We start from the raw sequence: 20836 nt of genomic DNA, 5'->3' as shown, positions 1-20836 counted from the left end.
TTTGCCCCGGTGATGCGTTGCAGCAGACCTCACTACCCTCTGGAGAGCCTTGCGGTTGTGGGCGGAGCAGTTGCCGTACCAGGCGGTGATACACCCAGGGTCTCGAGCTTGATGACGAGCTTGGAGGGTACTATGGTGTTAAATGCCGAGCTGTAGTCAATGAACAGCATTCTCACATAGGTATTCCTCTTGTCCAGATGGGTTAGGGCAGTGTGCAGTGTGGTTGAGATTGCATCGTCTGTGGACCTATTTGGGCGGTAAGCAAATTGGAGTGGGTCTAGGGTGTCAGGTAGGGTGGAGGTGATATGGTCCTTGACTAGTCTCTCAAAGCACTTCATGATGACGGAAGTGAGTGCTACGGGGCAGTAGTCGTTTAGCTCAGTTACCTTAGCTTTCTTGGGAACAGGGACAATGGTGGCCCTCTTGAAGCATGTGGGAACAGCAGACTGGGATAGGGATTGATTGAATATGTCCGTAAACACACCAGTCAGCTGGTCTGCGCATGCTCTGAGGGCGCGGCTGGGGATGCCGTCTGGACCTGCAGCCTTGCGAGGGTTAACACGTTAAAATGTTTTACTCACCTCGGCTGCAGTGAAGAAGAGGCCGCATGTTTTGGTTGCGGGCCGTGTCAGTGGCACTGTATTGTCCTCAAAGCGGGCAAAAAAGTTATTTAGTCTGCCTGGGAGCAAGACATCCTAGTCCGTGACGGGGCTGGTTTTCTTTTTGTAATCCGTGATTGACTGTAGACCCTGCCACATACCTCTTGTGTCTGAGCCGTTGAATTGAGATTCTACTTTGTCTCTATACTGACGCTTAGCTTGTTTGATTGCCTTGCGGAGGGAATAGCTACACTGTTTGTATTCGGTCATGTTTCCGGTCACCTTGCCTAATTAAAAGCAGTGGTTCGCGCTTTCAGTTTCACGCGAATGCTGCCATCAATCCACGGTTTCTGGTTTGGGAATGTTTTAATCGTTGCTATGGGAACGACATCTTCAACGCACGTTCTAATGAACTTGCACACCGAATCAGCGTATTCGTCAATGTTGTTGTCTGACACAATACAAAACATATCCCAGTCCACGTGATGGAAGCAGTCTTGGAGTGTGGAATCAGATTGGTCGGACCAGCGTTGGACAGACCTCAGCATGGGAGCTTCTTGTTTTAGTTTCTGTCTGTAGGCAGGGATCAAAAAAATGGAGTCGTGGTCAGCTTTTCCGAAAGGAGGGCGGGGCAGGGCCTTATATGCGTTGCGGAAGTTAGAATAGCAATGATCCAAGGTTTTGCCAGCCCTGGTTGCGCAATCGATATGCTGATACAATTTAGGGAGTCATGTTTTCAGATTATCCTTGTTAAAATCCCCAGCTACAATGAATGCAGCCTCAGGATGTATGGATTCCAGTTTGCAAAGAGTCAAATAAAGTTTGTTCAGAGCCATCGATGTGTCTGCTTGGGGGGGATATATACGGCTGTGATTATAATTATAGTATATTATAGTACACGTGCAAGAGTTCATATGGAAACTCTCATTTATAGAAGAATGTTTGGAGTGGTTAATTAATACATTTTTATTTTCCATTTGATATCAAAACACACATTTCAATTTGAGATACGTTATTCATATGTCAATAACTATTCTCCTTTTTCTTCTATAGGACATAATCAAAGATTTTGAGAGGAACATTTCAGACATGGTTGCCGGATTCATTGAAGTTGTTCAAGGAATATATCCTTTTCTACCTTAGGTATTTATTTCAATATAACTAATATAACTAAACGTTGCATGTGTATTATAATGGTGTTGCAGTGCACTGATGCAGTTATTCAAATCAGGGTCTGTATGTACCAAGCGTCTCAGAGTTAAAGTGCTGATTTAGGATCAGTTTTCCAATTAATAAGATGACATGGACAGGGAGGACCTGATCCTAGATCAGCACTCCTCCTCTGACACGCTTGATATACAGTGTACAGTGTCAGACAAAGTCTCCTTGACACAGACCCACTTTCGCCCAGTGCCGAGACTTAGAGAACCACCATCACGAGAAGCTACTGGAAATCGCTGTGGCAACCCTGGAGCGAGTGGCCAAGAATGAGCTGGAGGAGGATATGCCAGATGATGTCCGAATGGTCAGTGTCAGAAAGTCCCTGTGTCTACAGCAAATCCTACAGGCCATGGTCAAAAGTAGTGTACTATATGTTAAATAGGTGGCTATTTGAGACTCAGTCTAAATAGTGTTTCCCTACCCCTTTCTCAACCCTGTCTCTTATCTCCACAAACATTTTCAAATATTGTCAAAGACTCCAGCAACTCAAGTCATAGACTGTTCTCTCTGCTACCGCACGGCAAACTGCACCAGAGTGCCAAGTCTGGGATCAAAGGGCTCCTACTCCCAAGCCATTAGACTGCTAAATAGTTAACTAAATAGCTACTTGGACTATATGCATTGACCCTTTTTGCACTAACACTTTTTGACTCTATGCACACACACTGGACTTTACCCACACACTCACACATACTTACACTGATACTCCAACACAGACAGCGCTTTTAGACCGTATTCAGAAGTATTCAGACCGTTTGACTCTCCACATATTGTTATGTTACAGCCTTATTCTAAAATTGATTAAATGATTTTTCCCCCTCATCAATCTACACACAATATTCCATAATGACAAAGCAAAAACAGGTTTTTAGACAGATCCTCTCAAACTCTGTCAGATTGGATGGGGAGCGTCGCTGCACAGCTATTTTCAGGTCTTTCCAGAGATGTTTGACTGGGCTCTGGCTGGGCCACTCAAGGACATTCAGAGACTTGTCCCGAAGCCACTCCTGCGTTGTCTTGGCTGTGTACTTAGGGTCGTTGTCCCGTTGGAAGGTGAGCCTTCTCCCCAGTCTGAGGTCCTTAGCGCACTGGAGCAGGTTTTCATCAAGGATCTCTCTATACTTTGCTCTGTTCATCTTTTCCTCGATCCTGACTAGTCTACCAGTCCCTGCCTCTGAAAAACATCCCCACAGCATGATGCTGCCACCATCATGTTTCACTGTAGGGATGGTGCAAGGTTTCCTCCAGACGTGACGCTTGGCTTTCAGGTCAAAGACTTCTTGTTTCTCATGGTCTGAGAGTCCTTTGGTTGCCTTTTGGCTAACTCCAAGTGGGCTGTCATGTGCCTTTTACTGAGGAGTGGCTTCCGTCTGGCCTCTTTACCATAAAGGCCTGATTGATGGAGTGCTGCAGAGATGGTTGTCCTTCTGGAAGTTTCTCCCATCTCCACAGAGGAACTCTGGAGCTCTGCCAGAGTGACCATCGGGTTCTTGGTCACCTCCCTGACCAAGGCCCTTCTCCCCCTGATTGCTCAGTTTGTCCAGGCGGCCAGCTCTAGGAAGAGTCTTGGTGGTTCCAAATTTCTTCCATTTAAAAATTATGGAGGCCGCTCTGTTCTTGGGGACCATCAATGCTGCCAACATTTTTTGGTACGCACCCCAGATCTGTGCCTCGACAAAATCCTGTCTCTGAGCTCTACGGACAAGTCCTTCGACCTCATGGCTTGGTTTTTGCTGTGACATGCACTGTCAACTGTGGGACCTTATATAGACAGGTATGTGCCTTTCCAAATCAAGTCCAATCAATTGAATTTACCACAGGTGGACTCCGATCAAGTTGAAGAAACATCTCAAGGATGATCAGTGAAAACAGGATGTACCTGAGGTCAATTTCGAGTCTCATATTAAAGGGTCTGAATACTTACGTAAATCGGTATTTCTGTGTTTTATTTTTTTATACATTTGCTAAACGTTTGCTTTGTCATTATGGGGTATTGTGTGTAGATTGATGAGGATTTTTTATTTACATAATCCATTTCAGAATAAGGCTGTAACATAACAAAATATGGATAAAGTCAAGGGGTCTGAATACTTTCCGAATGGACTGAACACGCTCACTTGCACATAACACTTCCACACATGCACACATTTGCCACACACACACTTCCACACTCATCATATTGTATTCTGCATTGTTGGGAAGCATTTCACTGTCATTTACGAAGCATGTGACAATTAAAATTTGATTTAATATTGTATGTGTACATGCTCATCCATATTGCACTCAAACACACTGCACACAGTCCAACTGTATTCTGTTCTTACTGCTTTTCCACCCTCACTTCTCTGACAACATTTCCACTGTCACTGCTATTGAAACTACAGATCTGCTATCTTAATTTAATCAGTCTGTTGTCACAGACAATATACCGGCACAGCAGAAAATGCATATTGTAGTGTATTCAAGGTTTAAAAAGTCTTCTAAAGTTTGTAATTGCCCTAACAAAAAAAAAGTCAACCAAAACAAAAAATGTATATTCATTATAATCCACATATTTACATTACATTACATTTAAGTCATTTAGCAGACGCTCTTATCCAGAGCGACTTACAAATTGGTGCATTCACCTTATGACATCCAGTGGAACAGCCACTTTACAATAGTGCATCTAAATCTTTTAAGGGGGGGTGAGAAGGATTACTTTATCCTATTCTAGGTAATCCTTAAAGAGGAATAATTTCGTGAGGAGGAATAGGCTTTGTCGTGCCCTCTTCACAACTGACTTGGTGTTTGGACCATTCTAGTTCGTTGTTGATGTGGACACCAAGGAATTTGAAGCTCTCAACCTGCTCCACTACAGTCCCGTTGATGAGAATGGGGATGTGCTCGGTGCTCCTTTGCCTGTAGACCACAATCATCTACTTGGTCTTGGTTACGTTGAGGATAGGTTGTTATTCTGTCACCACCCGGTCAGGTCTCTGACCTCCTCCCTTGAGATGTTGCTTCAATATATCCACATAATTTTCCTGCCTCATAATGCCATCTATTTTGTGAAGTGCACAAGTCCCTCCTGCAGCAAAGCACCACCATAATATGATGCTGCTATCCCAGTGCTTCACGGGTTGGGATGGAGTTCTTCGGCTTGCAAGCCTCGCCCTTTTCCTCCAAAAATAACAATGGTCATTAAGGCCAAACAGTTCTATTTGTTTCATCAGACCAGAGTACAATCTTTGTCCCTATGTGCAGTTGCTAACTGAAGTCTGGCTTTTTAATGGCGGTTTTGGAACAGCGGCTTATTCCTTGCGGAGCGGCCTTTAAGGTTATGTCCATATAGGACTCGTTTTACTGTGGATATAGATACTTTTGTACCCGTTTCCTTCAGAATCTCCAGAAGATCCTTTGTTGTTCTGGGATTGATTTGCACTTCTCGCACCAAAGTGTATTCATCTCTAGCAGACAGAACACATCTCCTTCCTCAGCGGTATGATGGCTGCGTGGTCCCATGGTGTTTATACTTGCGTACTATTGTTTTTACAGATGAACGTGGTACCTTCAGGCATTTGGAAATTGCTCCCAAGGATGAACCAGACTTGTGAAGGTCTACAATTCATTTCTTAGTTCTTGGCTGATTTCTTCTGATGTTCCCATGATGTAAAGCAAAGAGGGACTGAGTTTGAAGGTAGGCCTTGAAATACATCCACAGGCACACCTCCAATTGACTCAAATGAAGTCAATTAGCCTATCAGATGCTTTAAAAGCCATGACAATTTTCTGGAATTTCCCCAAGCTGTTTAAAGGCACAGTCAACTGTGTATGTAAACTTCTGACCCACTGGAATTGTGATAGTGATTTATTAGTGAAATAATCTGTCTGTAAACAATTGTTGGAAAAATTACTTGTGTCATGCACAAAGTAGATGCTCTAACCAACTTGCCAAAACTATAGTTTGTTGACAAGAAGTTTGTGGAGTAGTTGAAAAACAAGTTAATGAATCCAACCAAAGTATGTAAACATCTGACTTCAACTGTAAATACTTCAACTGATTTGTAATACTCATTTACAATTTAAAAAAAGTTAAGATTGGCCGTTGATCAGTTTTTTTTACATGGTGGGGTGAGGATATTATATCAAAATGGGGTTGCAGGCCAAATAAGTTTCTGAACCCCTGCCTTAGCAGTATGATCTAATAGATAATGTAATTATATACTAATAGCCATACACAGAACAATCAATTTCCTGTCATTGAATGCGCTATGAACATCTGTGCTCAAAGAGAAACCCCACTTGAGACAATTATATTTTATTTTAATATTTCCTGTTTTCTTGTTGTGAGAAGCAGGGTCAAATTAAAATCTGTAGCACCTCAGCAGCACTTTCCCCAGTGGCACTCAGCAGTATTTTGATCCCACTGGTGCCATGGTGAAGTTTCCCCTCGGTACAGATTTTCGGATCAGCTTTCCCTCCCTCAATCCTAACCTTGCCCATTATGTTGAGAATGAAAAACTGACTCAAGATCTGTGTCTTGGGGTAATTTCAGCCTGCATCATTCATCTGTGTTACACCGTGTCTGTCTGTCCTCCCATGCAGCTGTTTGTAGACAAGGACACAGTGATCAATGCAGTCAGCGCCTCCCACGACACCCACCTGCTGAAGATCGACAACCGTGAGGACGAGCTGATGACACGCTGCAACAGCTGGATGAGTGCTCTGATGAAATCGGTAGGCAGGGGAATGCATGGAAATAGGATGACATACATTGTATTTCTATGCGGAATGAGTTGAAATAGGATGACATACATTGTATTTCTATGGGGAAGGCAAGACATTGCCACAAACACTCAGTATGACAGTTTACAGTTTTCCACCATGAAGAATACCTTTTCATTTGTTGTTGTTTTGTCTCTTATTCGCCTGTCCATGCAGGTACAAGATGAAGAGGTGAAGCGGAATCGCAAGCGCATCTCAGAGATTCACAACTACATTGACTACGTTAGGGATCAGCTGGATGAGATGCAACATGAGCACCATTGATTAAGAAGAGGGAAAGGAAATATAGCAGAAGAAACCATCCGAACACAGATTCAAGCCTCATAGACAAGCCTCGGGCATACAGCAAATGCCCTTATTTTCATACTTACTTATTTCCATGAACCTGGATTATAAGAACATTGAATTGTGTCAAAATGAAATTCATTATTTTAATGAATCCTCAGTGTTATTTCCCTTGTGTTCATTTCCAGAAACAGGCAGAAATGTTTGTCTATTCCTTACTGGTTCATATTTCAACTCTTTAGGACAACTATGCCATCGACTGTGTGTGTTTTCTGTGCGCGTGCGTGCGAGATACACTAACCATGCATAACCATCAACACCCAACCAAAACCATTCAACTAAACATGTTATGTTTAGATTATAATCGTTGTATAATACATTTCAGAACGAATAGAGAGTAGGGTCCAAATATATACGTTTTCAACCTTAGTACAGAACTGTAAGAACGCTGATCATTCATATGGATATTTTTTAGTGGAAAGTAGCGTAGAAATGTGCAACTACACATCCCAGAATACATTTCCGAAGACTATCCAATTACGTTTCCGTTCAAATGAGGAGTGCACATGTCCAGCCAATCAAATAGGGTGATTCTGAGTTGTCTAAAGAAACGTTGATGTTCTCTTAAAGCCAGTACACGTCCAGAGTGAGCTATCCTAAGGCCGGGGAGGAGTATAGTAAAGTGGCAGGCTTCTAGATACTGCTGGTCAGTAGCCCCTCTCCATATTAAGAGCTTCCTCAGTCTGTGGTTCATGACTGTTGCAGTCGGGGATACGCACGCATTAGCGCTCATCATGCCTGTTCGAGCTGAGTGCTGCAGCAGTGCGGCCCGTACATCCTCGGCCTCTCTTATCCCTCCTCCGCCGATCAACACGCACCAGCCCGGGGTAGCTACTTCGCTGCTGTACAGCGGTTCACAGTTTCGAGGACATCAGAAGAGCAAAGGAAACTCGTATGATGTTGAGGTCGTTTTGCAGGTAAATACTCTTGCTTTTAAGAAGCTTGGTATAATGGATGGCATGTTTACTAGCTGACCATGTAAGGTTGTCTTGTCACTGCTGCTAACGTTACTGACTGCCAACCACCACTGACCAGCAACCGATTTAGCAAACTAACCAGGTGAACTAGCTAGTTAGCAAACAAACTAGTTTAACAAGCTTGACAGCAAGCAATCTGTAGTTAGCAGCTAGATGGCCCATTCAAATCGACTGTAAATGTTAGTAAGCCCTCTTGGGCCCCCTAGGGTTGTCGAGAGAGAACAGCCAGCTAACTGGCAGTGAGATGAACATTTTGTTTATGCAAACATTTGGATATATGAATACTGGCATTAACATGCATGATGTATGTTAACATATGGCCTAGTTGCTAAATGACATAGGTGGCTAGCATTCAGCATGTTCATTGGTGTTTTCACCGACAGCTGACTATTGAATAATATAATAATAATAATAATAGGCCTGCTCATTCATTTGACAAAACCGCTGAAAATATCTGAACTCGTTAATAGCCTGGTTGTCATTTGTGAAGGCACCTGATGGGTTCTTGTTGTACACACACTGACATTGTGACCACTTCACTTGAATACCACTCATTGTGCGATTGTTTCCTGCAGCATGTGACCATGGAGGACTCTTATCTGTGTGGTTACCTGAAGATCAAAGGCCTAACTGAGGTAAAGTGGAGCAGAACTGGGTCAGATACAGTGTACATCTACCTTACCCCTCACATGCAATGAGTGATGATGTTGTCGTGGGTATTTAAGCCCCTTTTGGGAACTTATCATGGCAGGGGTCAGTGTAAGCCAAGTGCAATGCGGCTTTCCAGCCCCAATTGAAATGTATACTGGTACAACCAACCAATGTGAAACTGGCATGCATTATGACAACATGCTAAAACAACAAGCCAGAGCCAGCTATTGACCAATTTGTAACACCAGTATGAAGGCCTATCTGTTACGTTGCAAAAGTGTCTTGTCTGAGCACTGTATACTGTATTTGGATGTTTAATCTTACATGGATGTATTGACTGACTGCCTGACTGACTGCCTCTAAAATGGTGCAGACAGTCAAAGAACAGGCCTGTGTACTGCAGCTCTCTGCCTGCATTGTCTGTTTACAGCAATGTCTACAATTCAGAGGGTGTGTGGTACAAAATGTGATTGCTGTGCACTTTCTCTCACTGGCAACACAAATAAATATTAGGGCTCTTCCCACTCTCTCCTTGTAAATTACACAGATCCCTACTCTTTCCCCGTTCACTTCCTTTTCCTAGAGAATTAGTTGTGAGTGACTCAAAGGGAATGCTCAGGGAAATGGTGCACTTTGTTTACTTAAGGTGCTACCCACCACTGATCTGGCACCTTGGCATAGTGTTACAGTGAGTTGGGTCGTATTCAGTCGGACACAACGGAAGAGGACACGTTGAGGTTGTCCCTCCCAGTTTTAGTTTTTCTGTTCTTCTGTTTGTTGCCTAATGAATATGACCCTGCATTAAAAAGGCATTGCTGTTTGTTATTGATGGCATTCCTGTGTGTGACACTTAATTTGTCACTGCACCAGCATGTGTTCCAGCCAGAAACCCTTCCTCAAGGAACCTTGGTATCCATGACTGTAGAGTCAGATTATGGTAAGTGGGAGCACAGCTAGATCCATGTATTCAGGTCTATACCCAGAACATAATTGGTCATATTTACCTACTTTGTTGGACAACTTATGTGTGTGACTGTAAGAACAGCTGTTTCACAACCGGCTGTGATTGGAAGTCCCATAGTGCGGCACACAATTTCCACAGCATCGTTAGGGTTTGGCCGGGATAGGCTGTCATTGTAAATAAGAGTTTGTTCTTAACTGACTTGCCTAGTTAAATTTAAAACAAAGTGAGTGCCGTGTATAACTAAAACACTCTTTTGTTAGTGAAAGTCCTTACGGAGAAGGAAACATGGTCGTAGTCTCTAATGCTCTAGGAACCAAAGCAAATGGCAAGGGACTTACCTGAGCTTGTCCAATAAACAAAAAGATTAGCTACGGTGTTCACTAATGAACCCAGTTCTTAGTCTGTGTTTCTGATCCTTGCAGGAGTATCCCACTCTCTCCACGTCCTGTTCCTGATCCTTGCAGGAGTATCCCACTCTCACCACGTTCTGTTCCTGATCCTTGCAGGAGTATCCCACTCTCACCACGTCCTGATCCTTGCAGGAGTATCCCACTCTCACCACGTCCTGTTCCTGATCCTTGCAGGAGTATCCCACTCTCACCACGTCCTGTTCCTGATCCTTGCAGGAGTATCCCACTCTCACCACGTCCTGTTCCTGATCCTTGCAGGAGTATCCCACTCTCACCACGTCCTGTTTCTGATCCTCGTAGGAGTATCCCACTCTCACCACGTTCTGTTCCTGATCCTCGCAGGAGTATCCCACTCTCACCACGTCCTGTTCCTGATCCTTGCAGGAGTATCCCACTCTCACCACGTCCTGTTCCTGATCCTTGCAGGAGTATCCCACTCTCACCACGTTCTGTTTCTGATCCTCGTAGGAGTATCCCACTCTCACCACGTCCTGTTCCTGATCCTTGCAGGAGTATCCCACTCACCACGTCCTGTTCCTGATCCTTGCAGGAGTATCCCACTCTCACCACGTTCTGTTTCTGATCCTTGCAGGAGTATCCCACTCTCACCACGTTCTGTTTCTGATCCTTGCAGGAGTATCCCACTCTCACCACGTTCTGTTTCTGATCCTCGCAGGAGTATCCCACTCTCACCACACGTCCTGTTTCTGATCCTCGCAGGAGTATCCCACTCTCACCACGTTCTGTTTCTGATCCTTGCAGGAGTATCCCACTCTCACCACGTTCTGTTTCTGATCCTTGCAGGAGTATCCCACTCTCACCACGTTCTGTTTCTGATCCTTGCAGGAGTATCCCACTCTCACCACGTTCTGTTTCTGATCCTTGCAGGAGTATCCCACTCTCACCACGTTCTGTTTCTGATCCTTGCAGGAGTATCCCACTCTCACCACGTTCTGTTTCTGATCCTTGCAGGAGTATCCCACTCTCACCACGTTCTGTTTCTGATCCTTGCAGGAGTATCCCACTCTCACCACGTTCTGTTTCTGATCCTTGCAGGAGTATCCCACTCTCACCACGTTCTGTTTCTGATCCTTGCAGGAGTATCCCACTCTCACCACGTTCTTCGCAGGAGAGATCATCAGTAGAAAGAGGCCCTTTTTAACCAGGAAGTGGGACGCTGACGAAGATGTGGACCGCAAGCACTGGGTATTTATTTGAAGCTCTCGATGTCATTCAGTTCATATTCCCATTAAAGCGTAGTCATTTGGTGTTTTCTTCTTTTTAACAAACACTTATTGGATGCAGCATTGTGTTTCAGTTTTTAATTGTATTTGAGAAAAAGTACAACTAAAACATTTGTTTTGTTTCTTTCTAGGGTAAGTTTCAGGCTTTTTATCAGTATGCAAAGAGCTTCAACTTGGACGACTTTGATTACGAAGAGCTGAAGAACAGTGACTTTGTCTTTATGAGGTGGAAGGTGAGTCCATTATCACCTGACATTCCATTGATCTCTCTTTCTCTCTCCCTGTATGTACTTGAATCCTTCCTCTGTCTCTTTTGTCCTTTCTAACATGGCCATCTAGTGACTGTTTTGTTTCTTGTTCTCTCCCTTACAGGAGCAGTTCCTGGTCCCGGACCACACCATTAAAGACATCAGTGGGGCGTCCTTCGCTGGTTTCTACTATATCTGCTTCCAGAAGTCCACAGCCACCATTGAAGGCTACTACTACCACAGAAGCTCTGAATGGTACATAGTTTGGGTCCCAAATGGTACCCTATGGGTCCTGGTCAAAGTAGTGCACTATATAGAGAATAGGATGCTATTTGGGATGCAAACACACTATGGAGTGTCAATATTTTAGATTACTTGTTCAAATCTGATAGATGCACTGTACAGTTTGGCTCTTTGGGATATTCAGATTGAGTACATATTTTGATAGTTGCTAGTACTAAGCATACTAGGTCATGTTAATACATCTTTAGTAGATAGTTAGGTTCTGTACCAGTTGTTTTGTGTGCTGATCTGATGTGAACATACAGGGATGTGGCTACTGGCTAGCTGCTCATTCTTGGTCCCCTTGTTCTCTTTCAGGTACCAGTCGTTAAACCTCACCCATGTCCAGGAACACAGTATGCCCATCTACGAGTTCCGGTGATACCCGCCCGCTGGCAGAGGGGACTTTGATTGGCACTGCCCTAGAGACTTGCTTATGGAGGGGGAGATGAACTGACCAATCATGCCAAGGATGTACCTATCAGTATTCCCTGGCGAAAGGGAGAGAACAATGGAAGGAGGGAGGGATAGACAAAGAACAAGGCCACCGACCGACAGTTTTTCCCAGCCTGCCTTTCTCGACTTTGCATCAGCTGGGATCAACAGCACTTTTTCTTTGGTTGTTTTCTCTTCCCCACTCTTTCTCCATTCAGCTTCCTGTTTTTGAAGCGACTTTTCCTCTTTCCACCATGTTGAAAACGCTTTCCACTTTTCAGTTGGGAATCCCCCCCAGCCCCTCTGAAAATGGGTCCCCCAGCAGTCTAAGATTTAAGTACAAAGTTTGATATTGCATTTTAATTTGTCTCAATGAATTGAGGCCTGATTGAGATTGACCGAGCTACAGAGTGGGCAAGCAATCCTGAAAAGATGATCTCCATAAGGTCTTGAGGTGTGACATCATCAAGGGTGTGCTCAACAGAATATTGATGGTCAATGATCTGACACGATGCAAGATCTGACGGCTTAGGCGGATGACGTCTTGGTGAAGGTTGATATTTGAAGGCAGGGCATAATCAGATGTGTTGTGGGCTATTGAAACACATAATACCACACCGATGGCTACTTTAAATCTGTCCTCTCTCTGAGATGGTGGAGTCGACATCGTCTGACCTATAGAGGGAGTCCCCATGCCCTAGTTCATATTGGCGGACATATTTCCAGGCTGCTGTTACTGCTGCTTTTTGAAAAGCCTCCTACCGTTCCCTGCCTCAACCAAGTGAACTGATAAAGTGATTTACGCTTCACTCATTTTTCTATGCAATTTACAAAAAAATGTCTTATCCGGTGCTTACCTACTTTCCATTTTATTTTCAGAAAGGACTTTTAAAAAGTATTATGATGATGGACGTGAGTGATCACACGGCCACCAGAGTATTTATTGAAAATGAATATTGTTAATTTACATGTGTATAGATATATAATAAAGAGTTGTTTTTATTCACCAGGCTTTTAAACTGCTTTGACACAGCTATTTGAGGGTAATGCTCTGGTGTCTCGTTATGTATGGTGGCTCTGAAGTAGTGGTGGAAGAGTGTGTGTCGTTCAGATTGAGCTTGGGCTGCATTTAGAAAGATCAGAATTGGCCTGCCTGTTTTTCACTAATTGCTATTTGGACCAATCAGCTCTTTTTCAGAGCTGATCTGGTCAAAAGACAAATTTAGTGAAAAATATCAGAATTTGGCTGCCTGTCTAAATGCAGCCAATGAGTTGTCTGTGTGGTAATGCTAATGCTAGAGCGCTACAAATCAAAGTGGGTGCAGTGGACTAAATGCCATGGGACAGATGAGAGTGAGCTAGTATAGAGTTTTGGCTGGATGAAAAGATGAGGTATAGAAATACAATGATTAGAATGGGCACATGTAAGTATTTCATAAGACATTGATGACCAAACAAGATATGGATTTTGTGTTGGTACTGTGCAGTATGCTGCGTTTGGACCTGACTCAACACATGTACAGTATTGCTGACAGTCAATCATTTTTAACGAGGTCGACCCATTCTGTTCATTTTATTTCTACGTTTCTGATGTATTGAATGTGGCAGGCAGCTAACTGAGCTGTCTCCTCTGCGTTCTTCACTTTGCCCCTAATTATACCAACGGACAACCGGTGTGTCTCTCCTGTATCATTCTGGCGTCTTTTCCATTCACTGAATGAGAAATGGTGGCGTTGTTACAAAACCTTGACATGTGAAGAGATGTGTTTTCTTGGAGAGTATAAAATAAACTGACAAGAACTTCTCTAGTGAAAAGCTTTTGAAAAACCTTATGCCTTAACTGTAAGTTTGTACAGAGCCCTGTTTTATAACAACGTTGGAGTTGAGTCATGACTGAATTGTTAAAGCATGTTTGTGCGATTTCAGTTGGAGAGAAATGACACATCAGCCCTCAAAAGACCTTTGAATGCCAGTGAGTGTACTGGGTCATGTTCATTAGACACCAAATGGGAGAAAAGACAAACGTGAAGGGACTACCTGGACTTGTTTTCAATTTCTGTTAATGTTTGATAACGTTTCACTATGGTGTGCCCTAATGAACATGACCCTGAATTAGATGACATCACATGACCGGTGTCAACCAGGAAGTGAAACTACTTAGCCTACCTCATTGGTCAGTTTAATGTTCCTCGAGCCAGCATAAATAACATTACTACACTAAAGAGCAGGTTTGGACATAAAGAATGGCAAATTAATAAGATTTTATAGAAATATGCTATTTAAGGATGTCCTCCAAAGACATTTGATAATAAGTATCCTTTCAAGACATTGCTCTGCGGAAGTTGTTTATTTTCACAAATTACATCTGATTTTAAAATGTGTTAGGAGTTGCTGTCTGGACTGCACTATGAACTGACTTGGTTTGCTGTCTGGACTGCACTATGAACTGACTTGGTTTGCTGTCTGGACTGCACTATGACCTGACTTGGTTTGCTGTCTGGACTGCACTATGAACTGACTTGGTTTGCTGTCTGGACTGCACTATGACCTGACTTGGTTTGCTGTCTGGACTGCACTATGAACTTGGTTTGCTGTCTGACTGACTTGGTTTGCTGTCTGGACTGCACTATGAACTGACTTGGTTTGCTGTCTGGACTGCACTATGACCTGACTTGGTTTGCTGTCTGGACTGCACTATGAACTGACTTGGTTTGCTGTCTGGACTGCACTATGTTTGCTGTCTGGACTTGGTTTGCTGTCTGGACTGCACTATGAACTGACTTGGTTTGCTGTCTGGACTGCACTATGAACTGACTTGGTTTGCTGTCTGGACTGCACTATGACCTGACTTGGTTTGCTGTCTGACTGACCACTTGGTTTGCTGTCTGGACTGAACTGACTTGGTTTGCTGTCTGGACTGCACTATGACCTGACTTGGTTTTGTCTGTCTGGACTGTCACTATGACCTGACTTGGTTTGCTGTCTGGACTGACTATGAACTGACTTGGTTTGCTGTCTGGACTGCACTATGACCTGACTTGGTTTGCTGTCTGGACTGCACTATGAACTGACTTGGTTTGCTGTCTGGACTGCACTATGACCTGACTTGGTTTGCTGTCTGGACTGCACTATGAACTGACTTGGTTTGCTGTCTGGACTGCACTATGACCTGACTTGGTTTGCTGTCTGGACTGCACTATGACCTGACTTGGTTTGCTGTCTGGACTGCACTATGACCTGACTTGGTTTGCTGTCTGGACTGCACTATGAACTGACTTGGTTTGCTGTCTGGACTGCACGATGAACTGACTTGGTTTGCTGTCTGGACTGCACTATGACCTGACTTGGTTTGCTGTCTGGACTGCACTATGAACTGACTTGGTTTGCTGTCTGGACTGCACTATGACCTGACTTGGTTTGCTGTCTGGACTGCACTATGACCTGACTTGGTTTGCTGTCTGGACTGCACTATGAACTGACTTGGTTTGCTGTCTGGACTGCACTATGACCTGACTTGGTTTGCTGTCTGGACTGCACTATGAACTGACTTGGTTTGCTGTCTGGACTGCACTATGACCTGACTTGGTTTGCTGTCTGGACTGCACTATGACCTGACTTGGTTTGCTGTCTGGACTGCACTATGACCTGACTTGGTTTGCTGTCTGGACTGCACTATGAACTGACTTGGTTTGCTGTCTGGACTGCACTATGAACTGACTTGGTTTGCTGTCTGACTGCACTATGACCTGACTTGGTTTGCTGTCTGGACTGCACTGGACTGCACTATGACCTGACTTGGTTTGCTGTCTGGACTGCACTATGAACTGACTTGGTTTGCTGTCTGGACTGCACTATGACTGACTTGGTTTGCTGTCTGGACTGCACTATGAACTGACTTGGTTTTGTCTGGTCTGGACTGCACTATGACTGACTTGGTTTGCTGTCTGGACTGCACTATGAACTGACTTGGTTTGCTGTCTGGACTGCACTATGACCTGACTTGGTTTGCTGTCTGGACTGCACTATGACCTGACTTGGTTTGCTGTCTGGACTGCACTATGACCTGACTTGGTTTGCTGTCTGGACTGCACTATGACCTGACTTGGTTTGCTGTCTGGACTGCACTATGAACTGACTTGGTTTGCTGTCTGGACTGCACTATGACCTGACTTGGTTTGCTGTCTGGACTGCACTATGAACTGCTTGGTTTGCTGTCTGGACTGCACTATGAACTGACTTGGTTTGCTGTCTGGACTGCACTATGACCTGACTTGGTTTGCTGTCTGGACTGCACTATGAACTGACTTGGTTTGCTGTCTGGACTGCACTATGACCTGACTTGGTTTTGGTTTGCTGACTTGGTTTGCTGTCTGGACTGCACTATGATCTGACTTGGTTTGCTGTCTGACTGCACTGCACTTGGTTTGCTGTCTGACTGCACTGACTTGGTTTGCTGTCTGGACTGCACTATGACCTGACTTGGTTTGCTGTCTGGACTGCACTATGACCTGACTTGGTTTGCTGTCTGGACTGCACTATGAACTGACTTGGTTTGCTGTCTGGACTGCACTATGAACTGACTTGGTTTGCTGTCTGGACTGCACTATGAACTGACTTGGTTTGCTGTCTGGACTGCACTATGAACTGACTTGGTTTGCTGTCTGGACTGCACTATGAACTGACTTGGTTTGCTGTCTGCACTATGAACTGACTTGGTTTGCTGTCTGGACTGCACTATGACCTGACTTGGTTTGCTGTCTGGACTGCTGACTTGGTTTGCTGTCTATGACTGACTTGGTTTGCTGTCTGGACTGCACTACTTGGTTTGCTGTCTGGAACTGACTGGTGTTGCCGTGTCCATGTGCCAGCTCCATTCTCCAGGTAACAAAGAGTGTGACATACATTATTTCCTTTGTTATTGATCAAGCTACAAGAATGGACAAAAAAGTTAGTTGAAATTGAAAATTAAGCTTTGATTTATAAGTTGTGTCAGTTGAGTTCAATGAAGTCAATTGGATTGTATGATACAGGAGGAAGAGTTGATGTGTTGTTCACTATGGTGGCTGTTTTTACAGGTGACTGACTATCTGAAATCATGGCACTTTACAGAGAGATTTTATGAGAAAGTTTATGGATGGAGGAAATTGAAAGAATGAGGTTCCATCAACATTGCAATAAAAGTATTCCTAAGAAACTGTCTTTCTTTTCTTCTGTGGGTGTTTCTGTCATTATGTTTATATTATAGTTATCCATTACTTAGTAACCCTAACCCTAACCCATACATCCACTTCCAATCTAATAACTGTCCATATGAATATATATTTAAATTAACATTGACCAGAGTATAACATCTATAAATATAAATGTTCATATATCAAATCCACACTGACAAAGTATAGAATACGAAACAATACCCATTTCTCCCCATATACTGGACATGAAATGTTTCTTCTTGACCAATACAAACAAGCATGATAACATATATAAAGTGCTTCCTGTGAAGTCCACCCTGAAAAAGTTATTTCCAGCTCTTATGAATGCCCAATAGGGATCCAGATCAGGGTACCAAATTATATGTGAAAATACCCTAACTGGCTCCTTATTGGGCATATTCATGTGTCTCATTGGTAGATTCTATGGGACAGAGGCAAAGTGTGTCAACCACAGAAAATGCAGGGTAGATGGGCTCAGTGAAAGTGGTGTAAAATGTCTGCAGGAGAGTCACCATGTCAGAGGTGACACTATACAGAGTCAGAGTGCCAGCATGCCAGTCCAAATACACTCCCACCAAGTTAGAATCTGTGGGAGGGGCACAAACTGGAGTCCTTTCTCTATTATGTCTTGCTGAGAAACCACCATCTGTGCAGTAACAACTCCATGACATTTCATTCCAGCCTAACCAACTTTTGTGCCCGTCCTCCATCTTGGGTATCCCTCTATACGTTGCTGCAATCTTAGTCTTTTTACTACCAAATTCAAGTTCCCAGTAACAGCGATCAGAAATACTCTCTACACAGCAACATTTGCCAGGCTGAATCTGTCAGGGTGATCGGCGTATCGCTGCACCTCCCTTGTTTTTGCAATGTTTCTTCTATCTTCACTTATTCGCAGCATTTTGTTTGCTGTGTTTGAATCTGGTGTAAGCTGGCATGCATCTGTAAATGAAAGAGGGGTGAGGAAGGACTGGAGTTTCAATCTGTTTACAGATTGGAGGCAGAGAAAGTTTGCTGGCTGGTAGAGCCTTGATTCACAGATTTAAAACCACCACAGATAAAACAATACAAATATAGCTTACATTTCAAGAGCCTCCATTTTTCCCTGCTTGATCCAAGACGGTCAATACTGAAAGTTGAAAACCAGAACTGTGAGCATATATTTTACAAGTAGTTTATCTGGCAAATGTGTGGCTAACATTGGTATTACTGCAATTTCGGGGCCAGAGCAGTTTTATTGAAACAATTCACTTAATCACATTTTGAAATGTGTTTAGAATGCAACAGTCAAACAACTGAATTATGATCACTGCTCTATATACATGAAGGTGTTTTTAAATACCATACGTATCGAGAGAGTACTAACATAATGTATGGTTTTGTCCCCACTCCGGGGCGCTCAACATCACCAGGCTACTTACCACCGGTCCTGCCAACCCATCTTTATGCACAGAGCTGGGTTGAAATGCCATGGCTTCCTACCTCAGTGCTCCCTATATTTCGCTCATCAGATGGTAACCCCCGCCACCGAGAGGTCCAAGGTTGACATGGTCATTTCTCTGCTTACTGGACGGGCATTGGATTGGGCCACGGCTGTCTGGGACAGAGGAGAGGAAGAGCTGGGTTCCTATAGCGTTTCATGGCTCTGTTCAGGGGAGTCTTCGACCGTCCACCGGAGGGCAGAGAGGGGGGTGAGCACCTGCTCCAACTATGGCAGGATGGCCAGACCACGGCAGAGTACACGTTCACCTTTCAGACAGTGGCAGCATCCAGCAGATGGAACGAACCAGCGCCCCGCACCCTATTCAGAAGAGGATTGCGTGAAGAGGTCCAGACGGAGTCGACGTACCCGAGACGACAACCTATCCTTGGATGCCCTCATTTATATCTAATAACTGGGTACCCAAATGCCGGAAGACCCGTTTACCCTTTCCCTGTGGTTCCACATCGGTTGAGAATCCTGTGGTTGCCCTTCAGCCCAACATTCCTGAGGTTTTTTTCCAAGGCCCGCACCACCTGTCTCCCTCCTCATCACCCATGGAACTGTGCCATCGACCTGTTTTGCAGGCTCTGTGCAGCCGCATCTACCCTCTGTCGGTGGCTGAAACCAAGGCGATAGAGGAGTACATCCAGGAGGCTCTCCAGCAGGGTTTCATTCGCACATCCACCTCCCCTGCTTCTTCTTCGTGGCCAAGAAGGACGGAGGATTGCGCCCTGCATCGATTACAGAAATCTGAATTACATCACCATGAAGAACCGCTACCCTCTTCCCTTGGTGCCGGCCACGATTGAACAACTCTGCGGGGCCTGGTTTTTCACCAAGTTGGACCTGCAGAGTGCCTGCAATTTGATCCGCGGGGGGATGAATAGAAGATGGCCTTGAGCACAATGTCTGGTCATTACAAGTGCTTGGTGATGCCATTTTGGATTAGCCAATACTCCATCAGTGTTTCAGGCATTCGTCAACGAGGACATGCTTGGATGCCAGGTGGTCGTCTATATCGACGACATCCTGGTCTACTCAGCTACCTTGGAGGAGCACATCGCTCAAGTCCGAGTAGTGCTAGAACGCTTCCTGGCCAATCACCTGTACGTCAAGGCAGAGAAGTGCCAATTCCATCAAGAGGAGGTCTCCTTTTTGGGTTACCAGATCGGCCAGCAAGGAGTCATGATGGATGAGAGGAAGGTGGATGCTGTCAGGTCATGGCCAGTCCCAACCACCATAAAGGGGTTACAACATTTTTGGAGATTTGTCAACTTCTACCGACGATTAATTAAAGAACTTTAGCTGGATCGCCATTCTCACTTCTCTCCTCAAGGATGGTCCCCGGAAGTTGGGATGGAATTCTACAGCTGACGAAGCCTTCAGCATACTGAAGGGTCGTTTCACCTCCGCCCTGTTGCTTAAACATCCAGATCCTACGCTGCCCTTCATGGTGGAGGTGGACGATTCAGAAGTAGGTGTTGGGGCTGTCCTGTCCCAACGTCAAGGTAATCCCCCGAAATTGTATCCGTTTGCATATTACTCAAAAAAGCTGTCTTCTGCAGAGAGGAACTATAATGTTGCCGATCGGGAGCTGGCATTAGAGGAGTGGAGACACTGGCTGGAGGGCACCCAGGACCAATTTCTCATACTCACCGACCATTGGAACCTGGAGTACATACTGACGGCGAGGTGACTCAACCCGCGCCAAGTCAGATGGGCCCCTTTCTTCACCAGATTCGATTTCACGCTGACATATCGCCCAGGTTTTTAAAAACATCAAAGCCGATGCCCTGTCCTGTCTCTATGATTCGGGAGAGGTTCCTGTTTTGAGTGCACCCATAATCTCGCCCCCTCGAGTCGTAGCCCCCGTGCTCTGGGACGTAGATGTGGACATTCGCCAGGCCCTGGAGAGGGAACTCGCACCTGCAACCTGTCCTCCTGAGTGCACCTACGTTCCCACGGGGATAAGGAATCGGCTATTGACCTGGGCGCAC

The 20836-nt window shown here is 44.6% G+C and overlaps 2 protein-coding genes across 3 annotated transcripts; both read left to right on the top strand.

Annotated features, from left to right (window-relative positions):
• The first annotated feature begins 1631 nt into the window (after positions 1 to 1631).
• On the top strand, positions 1632 to 6863 carry LOC123998985 (dynein regulatory complex subunit 3-like). Its single transcript, XM_046304292.1, has 4 exons — positions 1632 to 1723; positions 2001 to 2124; positions 6408 to 6539; positions 6744 to 6863. Exons 1-4 carry the CDS (start codon positions 1689 to 1691, stop codon positions 6849 to 6851), a joined length of 399 nt encoding a protein of 132 aa, XP_046160248.1. The 5' UTR covers positions 1632 to 1688; the 3' UTR covers positions 6852 to 6863.
• Positions 6864 to 7449: 586 nt separating this feature from the next.
• LOC124000537 (glucose-induced degradation protein 4 homolog) lies at positions 7450 to 13150 on the top strand. Of its 2 annotated transcripts, XM_046306985.1 has the most exons (6): positions 7452 to 7849; positions 8485 to 8544; positions 11033 to 11140; positions 11310 to 11411; positions 11551 to 11681; positions 12027 to 13150. In XM_046306985.1, the coding sequence occupies exons 1-6, from the start codon at positions 7625 to 7627 to the stop codon at positions 12088 to 12090; spliced, it is 690 nt and encodes a 229-aa protein (XP_046162941.1). In that variant the 5' UTR covers positions 7452 to 7624; the 3' UTR covers positions 12091 to 13150. The 2 variants fall into 2 exon arrangements, with proteins under 2 accessions (XP_046162942.1, XP_046162941.1); XM_046306986.1 differs by lacking the exon at positions 8485 to 8544 and having other exon boundaries at positions 7450 to 7849.
• The last annotated feature ends 7686 nt before the right edge of the window (positions 13151 to 20836 follow it).

The sequence above is a fragment of the Oncorhynchus gorbuscha genome, linkage group LG16, assembly GCF_021184085.1.
Source record: "Oncorhynchus gorbuscha isolate QuinsamMale2020 ecotype Even-year linkage group LG16, OgorEven_v1.0, whole genome shotgun sequence".
Lineage (NCBI taxonomy): Eukaryota > Metazoa > Chordata > Actinopteri > Salmoniformes > Salmonidae > Oncorhynchus > Oncorhynchus gorbuscha.
Note: the sequence above shows the minus strand (reverse complement) of the source record. Positions and strands in the feature narration are given on the sequence as shown.